An 11596-nucleotide genomic window follows, 5' to 3' on the forward strand; every position below is an offset into this window, starting at 1 on the left:
CTTTTGTATTAATGTTGATACAGGACATTTTGCATACATTAATCAAAGTAGCTTAATTTTGGGGGGGGTTGACAATCATTAATACTCATAGTATGAATAAAATAGATGACAGAAAAGGGAGAGTCTATTGAAGAAAAACTCATAAAACCTATAATTTTAAATTACTTCCAATTCTTAATATACCTGGGGAGGAAGCGGGTCTCTCCAATCTGAAATGTTTTTCACAAGTTTTTAGGTACTAAGATTTTCAGCTGAGGACTTGTAAGATTCCTCTAGGATTTCACATTTCTCTCTGAAATAATCAATTCCATATCTTTAGGTATCAGTTTCTTTTGCTGCTCACACATGGAAAGCTGTTACACAATACGGATACTAGACTGACAGCTCTGTGGCAAACCTAGACAAAAGAGACAAAAAAATCTGTGACATTTGAATGTTACCCAAGCAGCCAGGAAAAGCCCTCAGCATGTCTGTGATCAGCTGCTATCATTGCCAGTACCAGCAGTGGTAATGACCAAAGTCTGGGAACCCAGGCTTAGGCTAGACATGTAATGTTGTCACCATATGTCACTCCAAGAGAGCCTCTGTTCACTACTTCATAATTAGACCCATACATTTACTGAGCTCTTTAAATAAAAATCTTTGCAGTATCATATCTTCTAAGGAATGTCTCCTCTCTAGTGAGTGGGAGGATGATCTCACTTGCACAAATCTCTTATTTCCTTGAGATTGGATTGCCCTTGTTTTGTGAGCTTTGTGTTGATGGCTGAAATAAATAGTGAAGTGGGTGGATTTAGTCACTCTGTGGGGAAGAGCAGGAAAGGCAAAAAGGTTCTGGCATGGGAATATCACAACCTGGTTGTTCCAGTAGCAGAAGCTTTTTTTCCCTCTGAAGAAAAAATATGTACTGAACTTGTTGTATGCTTCCTTGTTCAGATAACAGGGAAATCAACTGTTGGCAATATGGCATAAAACAGTCATTAGGGTTTTTTTTTTTGGTTTTAGAAAAAGCAGATGTAATGCTGTCTTCCTAAGCATAACTTCAAAAACTTTCTCCACAACCTACCATGATATATGTATTATCATAAATAGTATACATTTCTCTGATTTTAAGATCTAAGGTTTTATAATACTTTAAAGGTAAGTTAATATATTCACTACACAAGCTTTTAGAGCTTAAACTTCTGTGGAAAATGATTTCTCAAATCATTTTTTCCTAAGCTCGTAAGGAAAATAATTTGCAACTTAGGGTGATTTGGCTACTAAAACATACTTTTTTGTATGTTTGTTCATGTTCTTCAGCACAATACTTCTTTAATATCTTACAGAAGCAAAGCAGAAGTAAACATGATGCAAGTATGGCCTTAAAAGCCAGTAATTAAAGCTGGTCTAATTGCTTAGTTTCAATTGTCTAGAGGAATTTTATAGTATGTTTTGTAAACTCCTTGACTTGGCCAGAGCTGGTAATGGGGTGCCATGTCAGACTTCATCACAGTGAGGAACTTCTCCACTGAGAATTCAAATCTCCTTTCCCCAAGAGTTCATCCCATGCATAGATTTCATTCCATTGCAGGTGGCTGGTTGTTGAACATTCAGACTGCAAGTATAGCACAGACTCTTGCAGATTAAATGGTTTCTTTAGGAATCTTAATGGGAGTACTTTTAAACTTGTCTGCTTTCTCATTTCCTGTGATTGTGTTGTTACAGCAGGGATATTAAACTTGGCATGGGTATCATATGCAGTGTTCTTTTGGAAATGAAAGTCTTTGTTTCATGTGCATCTAATCCTACTTGGAAAAGCAGTGAAATGATGTGGGCAATTGACCTTGGAGACTTTTATTTCCTTTCACCTTTGAGTGAATTAGCAAAGCAAGATCTATACTGTGGTAGCTTAGTTATTATCCTAACAGGTTTAGGAGGCTTATCCTAAACCTTATCCTAACCTAAACCTAAAAACCTTTAACTTTTAACCTTATCCTAAAAACCTTTAACCTTATTCTAACCTAAACCTAAAACCTTTAACCTAAACCTTATCCTAAACAGGCTAAACCTGTTATCCTAACAGGTTTAGGAGGCTTTATCTCTGTAAAGCTATACCCCTTAGCAGGCCTTTTCTCCATCATTCTCAGTGAAGATACTGTACCCTTTGAGAGAGCACTTCATGATGTGTAGATCCTAAAATTGGGTTTGGTTGGATTTTGGGTTTTTGTTTGATTTGGTCACACACACATACACACACACATACACAAATACACACTTCTTTCTTTAAAAGGATTTTTTGCTCTGTTGCTTAGGGAAGAAGTTGTATTAGAACCCCAGAGTATCACATTTCTAAATCTTATCTAGCAGGTACTACTTTTGATATTTAAAACTTTTCAGCCTTTGAAATGCTATAAAGTGGGAACCTGAAGATCTTTAAATATTTGAACAAGCTGTTTATCACATGAGTTTTGAGGTCAGGAAGCTATGACAGCATCTTGATAATTTTTTTTCGTTTAGCTTTTTCTAGAGGCAGCAGGCTGATATTGTTTATGTAGAAATTAGATTGGAAAAAAATGTTAAATGTAAGTGTATTTCTTTATTCTAATAACTTAATGCAGTGTATCTTGCAGCTGTCCTAAGTGTGTCTGGTATGCTTCCACATAAAGCAGACTTGTCGTGAATAAATCCTATAGATGAGCCTGCCTTCATCTGTAAAGGAATAGAAGGCAGGACAACCTGTGCTGCATTTAAATATCTTGCTGCAATACAACTCAGCACTGGAGATGCATCTTCTGTAGTGGGACTTTTTTTAATGGTGCCTAAAGTGGGGTTGCTTTTACCTTGACATTGAGGACTCCAGATGACCAGTGGGTTTGAGGGAGTGTTGGGTGGTGGGAGCTGATCAGGATCTGGCCTTACTGCATTGATGACTTTGTGTTGTGCTGCAGATGGGGTTTGAAGCTGTTTGGATGTTGATGCAAAAGGGCAGGGTGGGGCGCAAGGGGCTGCACTTTCTGTGCCATCATGTTGGTCAGCCTTAGCGATTATGTAGACTTCATTACTCCTTTACAGTTTTACTGTCCAACAGTAGTCTTAGGCCTGCCTGTTTGGAAGCCAGTTATCCTTGCATATGTTCTTATCTATAGATTGTATTAAGTGGATTGACCTCCTTATTCTGAGGGATAAATGATTTCACCATCTAACTCACAGGAACATTTGTGTTGTTTCCTGACAACAGAGCAGCTTCTCACCCTGTTGCCCATGTGCATGTTGCTTAACATAAGATGACAGGAAATCACTTACTCTATAATAAAATAGAATTGTAATTACCTTGCTAATGTCAACTGTATTGCCATCCAGTCAACTGTATTGCCATCAGCTAGTACAAAACAGCCGCCCACACTCTGCTCCAATAGTGTCCCAGCAGCTCTTCTACTTGTGTGAATTAAACAATAAAGTCACAAACCCTTTGTGTTAATTAATGTTGCTGCAGTATATTTTAAATGTGTTTTATGCTAAATACATTAATCAAATCTATTTTCTGCTGGAGAATTCTTTTGCTTAATGAGAAAGACATGTGCATGCCTTCCCTTCTTACCAGTCTTCTAGTGCAGGGTATGAAGAATACTGTGAGTATGCATGACCATTAGTAATTCAATTTATATAGTCAAAACCAAAATACATTTCTGATGAGTAAGGATTAGACTGTACTTCTTTTTTCCTTAAGCCTTGTGTAGGACAGTGTTTGTTCTTAATGTGCACTAGCATAGTCCTGTATGCAGTTGAGACCATGGAGTTCACAGTTCAGGTTTGTGAACATTCAGAATTCATTAGCGATCTTTTTTGGGAGATCAGGATGAAAAGGGCATTTGCAGGGACTGACAATTAAAACATGTAAGACATTTCCAGAAAATAAGATATTCCAGTAAAACACATACATTTATGAGTCTATTGTTGTTACCTATATAAGAATTTTGTAAGAGCTGCAGTTAAATGGAGGCAATAGAATATCTTTGTGTTACAGTTTTACTCTTTAACAATTAGAATTATGATTCTGCTTTGCACTTGGGGTTATTTGATTGAGGTAAATTCACTTTCAAAGGTTATCCTGTAGGTGGCTCTGCAACTGGAGCTGTCTAGGTGAGCATTCCTAATATTTTTGAGTTTTTACACATTCATCCTTTGGACACCATGATACACTCTACATGGCTCAGTGGCTGAATAAATCAGCTGACTGGAGCCAGCCCTTTGGAATATCTCCATGTCTTCATAAAACATACTTCTTCCTTTTGCAGGGACATTCCTGTAGACTTCAAGTATATTGCTGAGCCAAGTATGCATTCAATGCCAGCTGTGACTTTGTCTCCAAATGGTAAGTTAAAACTTTACTGCCTTCTTAGGCATAGTTTACATAGGCATGTCTTACTGATTGTATTTCTGTAATGTTGCTGTGTTGTGTCCCCCCATCACCCCACATGACCCGTTCCAAACCAGTGTGTACATTTATTTCAAGACTGGATTGGATCTGGGTTTGATTTAAAAGTCTTAAGATTAAAAATTATGTCAAAAATTAGAATTATATCAGGATAAATGTACTGGTTTAAATTTAGACCTTCATCCAAATAGGGCAAAAGGACTCTTTCTTTTCATAGAGCTCAATATGCTCTTTGCTGTATTTAAAATATAAAGAGAAACAATGGTGGGAACTGACAATGGCTGCAAAGTACTGAGGAAGTTCAGCAGTCCTCGTGGTGCCACAGTTAAAGCAGAAACTGATGTTGTACATGATCCTGGTAATGCTATTCTTTTCTGTTCTGAATATAGCCCAAAACAACTCTTGCAGAAGAGAAATACCAAATTACCTCAGTGTTTTTGGATGTTAATGTTTCACTGATGTTTATGTACTTCAATTAGAAGCAGACAGAAAGAGAATAAAGGTTTAGAGCTTCCAGTAGTCAGTGAAAATCCTTCTAACAGGACAGTATTTTGGCCAAAATTAAATTGCTTTAGTGTCAACATTATTAAAGTGTTGCCAGGTTTACTGTTAACAGTCCCATTATGCCAAGTAGAGACTGATCAACTTGTTGTACAGCTAACGTTTTCAGCCAGCTGTCAGCATGAAATTGTATGGCTTTCCAGTGTAGATATTTTGTTCTTAACAATAGGAGTGGGTTTCTAATATAAAAAGGAAGATTCTGGAGAAAGAGATAGCTGTGTTTAAAAGCATTAGCTTCCCAAGCTGGCCTCTTTCAACCCCTGTTTCCGCACAACTTGCTGTATTCTAATCCAATTTTTCAGTTCATATCCTTTTTCCATATTAAAATACTGGATTTTTCATTCTTTTTCCAGTTCTGGCTGGCTATCATTTACATATTTGATTTCTGAGATGAGACAGTAAATGATGTTGGGAATGAAGTAGTCGTCTTTTCAGCTCAAGACATCACCTTAACTAACACATTAGTTAAGTGTCACATTAAGTAATGTTGTCTTTACTACAATAGTCCAGTATCACACAAAACAAGTTATTTAGGAATAGTTAAGCTACAGATTGTGCCAGCTGTGTCATGCATTGTTTTAGTGTTAATAAAGGAGTTGAGTCCTTTAAAGAAAAGTCAACTGAAAATCTTGCATATATGGAAATTTTCTACTTATGGGCACTGATTTAAGAATCTTATCAATTAAATTTTTCCTCCTGAGTGGTGGAGGAAACAGACTTTTTAAGAAGTAGGAGAATAGATGCTTGCAGTATACATTTGATTTGTTTCTTTGGGAGGCTGAAAAAAATCCTCAAATTCTAAGCTAGTAGCTGAAAGTGTGATCAGATTTACAGACAAGTCAGCACATCTGATGTTATCATTCTTTGCATAAGACTCTGTAAAGACAGTGACTATATGCCAAATTCAGAACAGAAGTCTCTGTTCTGTGGTGTTCTGTAACACATTATCTTCATGGATTCTCAGGCAGGAGTTAATGCACTGCCAAGATGCAAAATGAGGAGGAATTAAGAAGAGAAAAGCCTGGGTTTTTCTCTTTCACTGAAGTATTTTTATTAAATTACATTTTGTTAGGGAAGAGAATACTAAATAGTTGCAAAAATGTAAGGATTTAAAAACTCCTCTGCCTACCCTAGATGTGTTTTTCCTCTAAAGGAAATCAGAGGTGACAGTCTTAGACTATCCACAAGACAGGTAATCAGATTGCAGCTAGATGGCGGGTTTTTTTCCCCTCATCTGAATTACTTGATTATGTGCACCTGTAAATTTAGTAGCTTAAAAACTTATCAGTAAGTCAGTGAGGTTGATACTGCACATTTTTGTAACAGTTAGAGCTTATCTAGAGTCCTGAGTGCATTTTGTAGGAATAGGTGTCTCAAATCCTGTCAAATGTGAGGTTTTGTCTCCTGACAGTTGTACCAGGCAGAAATATCAGCTGCTACCTGGAACGCTGTTACATAATGAACATCTGGATTAAGATAGTGCAAGAAAAGTTATAAAAATCTCTTCAAACATTCCAATTAAGTCTGTTTATTCAAATGCAGCACTGATACCACCTTTGTTTATTGCATTTATAGGGAAATGGTTGGCTTGCCAGTCGATGGATAACCAAATTCTGATTTTTGGAGCTCAGAACAGATTCAGATTGAACAAAAAGAAAATTTTCAAAGGTCACATGGTAGCTGGCTACGCTTGTCAAGTGGATTTTTCACCTGACATGAGGTAAGTTTTTTGAGAGAATAAGATTCATCTGAAAACCTGCTAGTACAGACACTAAATTTCTTTTTGAATCCTCTGCAGTATTCATTGATGCCCAGCTGTCATATTAACTTGGCATCAGAGTTCTCTAACCAAGCAGCAGAACAGAATGTTTACTCATGTCATTTGATTGGACTAAGTTATACTCAGTGGTTGCTCTGAGCAACATTTATATAACAGTCCATGTAGTCCTGATCCCCCATTCTGCAATGATGATTTACACTGCTGTTAAACCATCCAGAGACTGGCCCTGGTGTAGCAAGCCACAAGCCTCCTGTACATCCAGCTCCTTTTGTGTGTGGTCTGTAGCACTGGGTCTGTTCCCACAGTATGCACTTGTCTAAAATACCTGGATTCAGACTTGCCCAGTATTTCAGATTTGCAGGTCTGGTGTGGGTATCCTCATTTATTGTTCAGAGAACCATATTTTTCATCCTCTTTGCTCAGTAATATGCTCATACATTTACCACTATACGTACATAAAATATGCATTACTATAAAAACTGGAGAATAACCTCAGCAACACTGCAGGAAAAAGTAGAATCATCTATAAATTTTAGAGAAACTTCCAGCACTCTCTCTCTTGCTGATGTATTCTCTTTAGTTCCAGTAACACAGTATATGGTACAATCTCATTGCATAGCACATTTACCTTGCAGTTGATGAATCGCCTTCTGCAGGATTTATGCGCATTAGAACACAGGATGAATGCTAATTCTTTGGTAGATATGTTTGCAGACTGTCACACAGGAAGCTCACTGGGTGAAACCCTTTCCCATTGCTCAATATAAAAGTATTATGAGCATATTGTATGATGATACAGCTTTTTTTTCAATCCTGTTAATACAGCTATGTGATATCTGGAGATGCAGATGGAAAACTTAACATCTGGGACTGGAAGACAACAAAACTCTACAGCAGATTAAAAGCACATGATAAAGTCTGTATCGGTGCAGTGTGGCATCCACACGAAACATCTAAAGTCATTACGTGTGGCTGGGATGGTCTTATTAAACTATGGGACTAAAGAGGATGCTACAAAGATCTTAGGATTTAAGTCCTGTATACATCTGAGATTAGAATGAATTTTGTAAGGATGAGTAGAAGTTTGTAATACTGCAGTTCTCAGCTAGCTGTATGTATGCATTAAAAAATGGGAAATCTTCTGAAAACACAACTGAAAGGATTTACTTCTCAGTGTGACCTCTGGGTATGAGAAGCTGAGGTCATCTGAAGCATGCGGAATCAAGTGTTGTCATGTCACTGTTTATGCAAAACACTCTTGTAAAATAAAGTAATTTTAAGAAAAACTATTTTTGTGGTTCTGACTGCCAGAGATGTGGGGAGTTAAAAGAGAAAATGAACAATTGTGTAACTTGCTTCCTAAGAAGTAATCTTTGATACCTACTGCAATAGAGCTGGAAAAGCTGCATTTCTTTACCTGTTTTGGGGTGATATTTTGTTGTCCCCAGTATACTTCTACATTTATAGAACGCAAACCCATTTGCTAAGATCTTTTAACTCACAATACAAATGAAGAACAAATTGGAAGCTAGCAGCTGTCAGATAAACTGTAGCCACTGAGGACTGTATTCGTAAACTCTTATTTCTGTCTTTAACAATAGCATCATGCTGATCACTGAATTTTATCTTTGCAAGTAGTCATTGATTTCAAGAGTTTGCTTGTAATGATTGTGTGTTGTTTGGTTTTTCTCTTCCTGTATGCTTTTATGTTCCAATAAGCATGACATGTTAAAAAAAGGATGTGATGTCTCCTGTTCAGTTTAGAATACATTGTATTATAAGCCCCATGAAGGATTTGCCAATTTAATGTATATAGGTGGGTCATACTTTTTCCTCTTTAAAGAACTTATTTTTAATAAATCTTTTTATAAAAAGTCTGGTTATCTTTAATTCTTCTGTCAAGCATGTCCATATAATATATTTCTTACTATTTGGTATTTTAATTTGCAATTGTGTACCAACGTTCAGATAAACTTGCACTGTTCATACAAAACTAATGCAAGTTGGAAGCAGGAGAAAAAAAATCTTTGCAATCCCTATCTTCTCTCTTTAAGCACATAATGGAAAGAAATTAATTACACATTTTTATCCCATGGATCAGTCTTCAGTTGCAGTTTTGAGTTACCCTATGTTGTTTACTATAACCCTAATGGCTGCTTATCAATGATAACAATAGCAAAGGAATAATTGCCATAATTGACAGCAGCATAGAAGATAAGGTGCTTCAATCAATGATATGCAAAGGATCTCAAAGCGTGTGAATGGAAGGAAGTGGGTTCGTTGTTTTGTGCAGTTTTGTTGATTTGGGGTTTTTTTGACTTATTAACAAGACAGTTCTGTTCCTTAGCAAATACTCTTTGGAATTTAGGCCCTTATGAGTGAAGATGGAGCTTACGCACTTTAGACCAACTCTCTAAAGCTGAGCTTGAGTCTTTCCAGTGTCCATTCATGCTGTCACATAGCTGCACAAAGTTTTCATGTTTCCCATCTCGGCAGCTTTGTGTACCTGAAAAGCTCCACACACTGCTTTCACAAGAGGTGCACTGGTGGTAACTGGACATTGTCTGGCCTTGCACCCATGCCAGTATTGAGGTAGGAAATTGTGGAGCCTGGAGAGAGACAAAAGAGCCAGTGTGCTGTGTCCCAAGGACCATCACCTCTGCAAGGAAAGAAGAGGCTGTTGTTGTTTCCCAGCTCTTCAGGGTGTGGGTGGGAGTGAGCTGTTGTTGTGTCACAGAGGTTGAATTACCGACGTGGTGCTTTTCACAGAGAAAACTCCTGAGCTGGGAGTTGAGCTCTGGTGTGCTCTGGGCCCGAGTGCTGTGTCAGCCAAAAGTGGGCTGAAATAATTTAGAGTGGTTTTCTTCCTTCAAATCTATTTCCTAAATGGATATGTGGCAGCGTGCCCTGGCCATTAACAGCTTGTAAGTACAGGGAACTGGGGAGGAGACGAGGAATAGAGCAGATAGATACCAAAACTTCTCACAGGACTGTATATTAGCTTCCACATCACAAATACCTTTCCCAAATGCTTAAAAGCCTTTAGATCATAACATACAAAATGCTTGGTCTGTAGTTGGGACTGTTTTCCCATATGTCACCTACCAGGCAGAACTTACATACATACATATATACATATATTTATATATATACACACACATCATAAAATACACAAAGTATAAATAGAGATGCATAAACATTTGTAGTAATATAACTGGGTGTTGTCTTAGGAGAAAAAAAAATAGTAAGTGTTCTGCTGAGGTTGATGAATTGGGATTAAATATTTGCAACAAGCCCAGAATCAAAATTCCCCCAGAACCTCTGAGATAAAACACTTTGTCCCTCACAGTTGGTCTCTGTGCTAATCTTTTGTGGAATTTCTCACATCTGCACTGAAGCCTGCAGGGGGAATTTTTATGAGGATAATTCCCTCTTGTCATCTTAGAGTTGCAAACCCCAAAGCTCACACCATCAGCTGGTTTGCTGTGTACAAGGATAGAGGGTGTGTGTCTGTGGTGCGAGTCTAGGCTTGTCTTTCCAGCAGACACCTGGGAGAAGATTTCTTGCTGGGCTCATTAACTTGAATCATGTCCTGCTCTTCCCAATTTCATGTTTCACCAGAAAATGGTGTTACAAATGTTGGTCAGAGCAAGTCTAGACTGAGTCCCCTGGGCTGACTTGGCGCGTGAGCAGACAGTGCCAGAGGAAATGCAGTGCTGAGATAAAGAGCAAAAAGCGTGTTTCAAGCTCCCCCAGGTTACTCCCCTCTAACATCAGACAGAGAATGCAATGTGATTCAAGCAGAAAGGAGCTTCCTCGGAGGGCTGGGGTCAAGCGCATTGTGCTGCTGGAAGGGAATGCACCCATGCTGGAGTGCAGGGCTGCTGCCACAGCACCGTGGTGCTCTGTAACTTTCAGCAATGATGTGCCAATATGCTGCCACTTTTATTAATACCAATTACTTTTACAGAGAAGTGAACTACCTCCATCATTCTTGGAGTTCTGCCTGGGAAGCTTGATAGATCCTTTGGCCTTGTGCCATCTTCTTCTTGGACTTCTTTTCATGTGCAAGAGGAGAGATATCCCACATACCCTCTTGCAACTTGCTGGTATTTCTTGGAGCAGATGGTCTTGGCATCTGTCTCCTCAGAGTTTGTAATTGTCCGCAGTAAGATGGGTCTGCTCAGTCTTTGCCCTCATTATAAGGAAAAAATATCCAAATTACTGGACATCCAGAAATGTCCGAGGATGTCTTGTAAAAAGACAGTTTTTAGCAAAGGGCAGATGCTTGATACACCATTTAACACTGCGACCTTTAAAGGCTGATTTACACAGCGAGCCTTGCAGCCCTGACAGCCCAGTAACACAATGTACTTTCCTTCTTTCTGCAAGCTGGTCATTACAAAATCCTGCTCCCGTTTGCTAGGAAGACTCCATATGACAAACAGCCTGCACAAGGGAGAACAGAGGAGGGAGGGGAGTTTTGCTTGGGAGACTTTCAACAGTTGAGCCTATACACCAGAAAAATCACTTGCCAGGGAGCTGGTCCTCTGGAGACTGCTGAGGGACTTGCTACCATAGGGTTTCACTGACATACACTGAAAATCATAGCCTGCAGTGAAATAGGGCTTTTCTGTCAGGCTTGCTGATAAACAGATACACCCTGAGTGTCCTGCAGCACTCCAGGAAAACTGCTTGTGGCAGGGTCATGTTTACAGAAGCTCTTCACAGAGTTTAAAGCTTTTAGAAACAAGCAGCAATGACTTTAAATGCGACATGGACCTCTTAAGTTTTCCAGAGACACTGGAAGTTTGACCTCAGGCCTGTTTATTGTCTTT

At 38.5% G+C, this 11596-nt stretch overlaps 1 protein-coding gene across 1 annotated transcript in view; it reads left to right on the forward strand.

Moving 5' to 3' along the window:
* CDC40 (cell division cycle 40) overlaps positions 1 to 8624 on the forward strand; it is a 36592-nt gene extending 27968 nt beyond the window's left edge. The window contains exons 13-15 of the mRNA XM_005154683.4: positions 4278 to 4354; positions 6554 to 6698; positions 7584 to 8624. Of these exons, the coding sequence (XP_005154740.1) occupies positions 4278 to 4354; positions 6554 to 6698; positions 7584 to 7761 (400 nt within the window). The 3' untranslated portion in view covers positions 7762 to 8624. The remainder of the gene's footprint in view (positions 1 to 4277; positions 4355 to 6553; positions 6699 to 7583) is intronic.
* Positions 8625 to 11596: the final 2972 nt, after the last annotated feature.

The sequence above is a fragment of the Melopsittacus undulatus genome, chromosome 3, assembly GCF_012275295.1.
Source record: "Melopsittacus undulatus isolate bMelUnd1 chromosome 3, bMelUnd1.mat.Z, whole genome shotgun sequence".
NCBI classification, from domain to species: domain Eukaryota; kingdom Metazoa; phylum Chordata; class Aves; order Psittaciformes; family Psittaculidae; genus Melopsittacus; species Melopsittacus undulatus.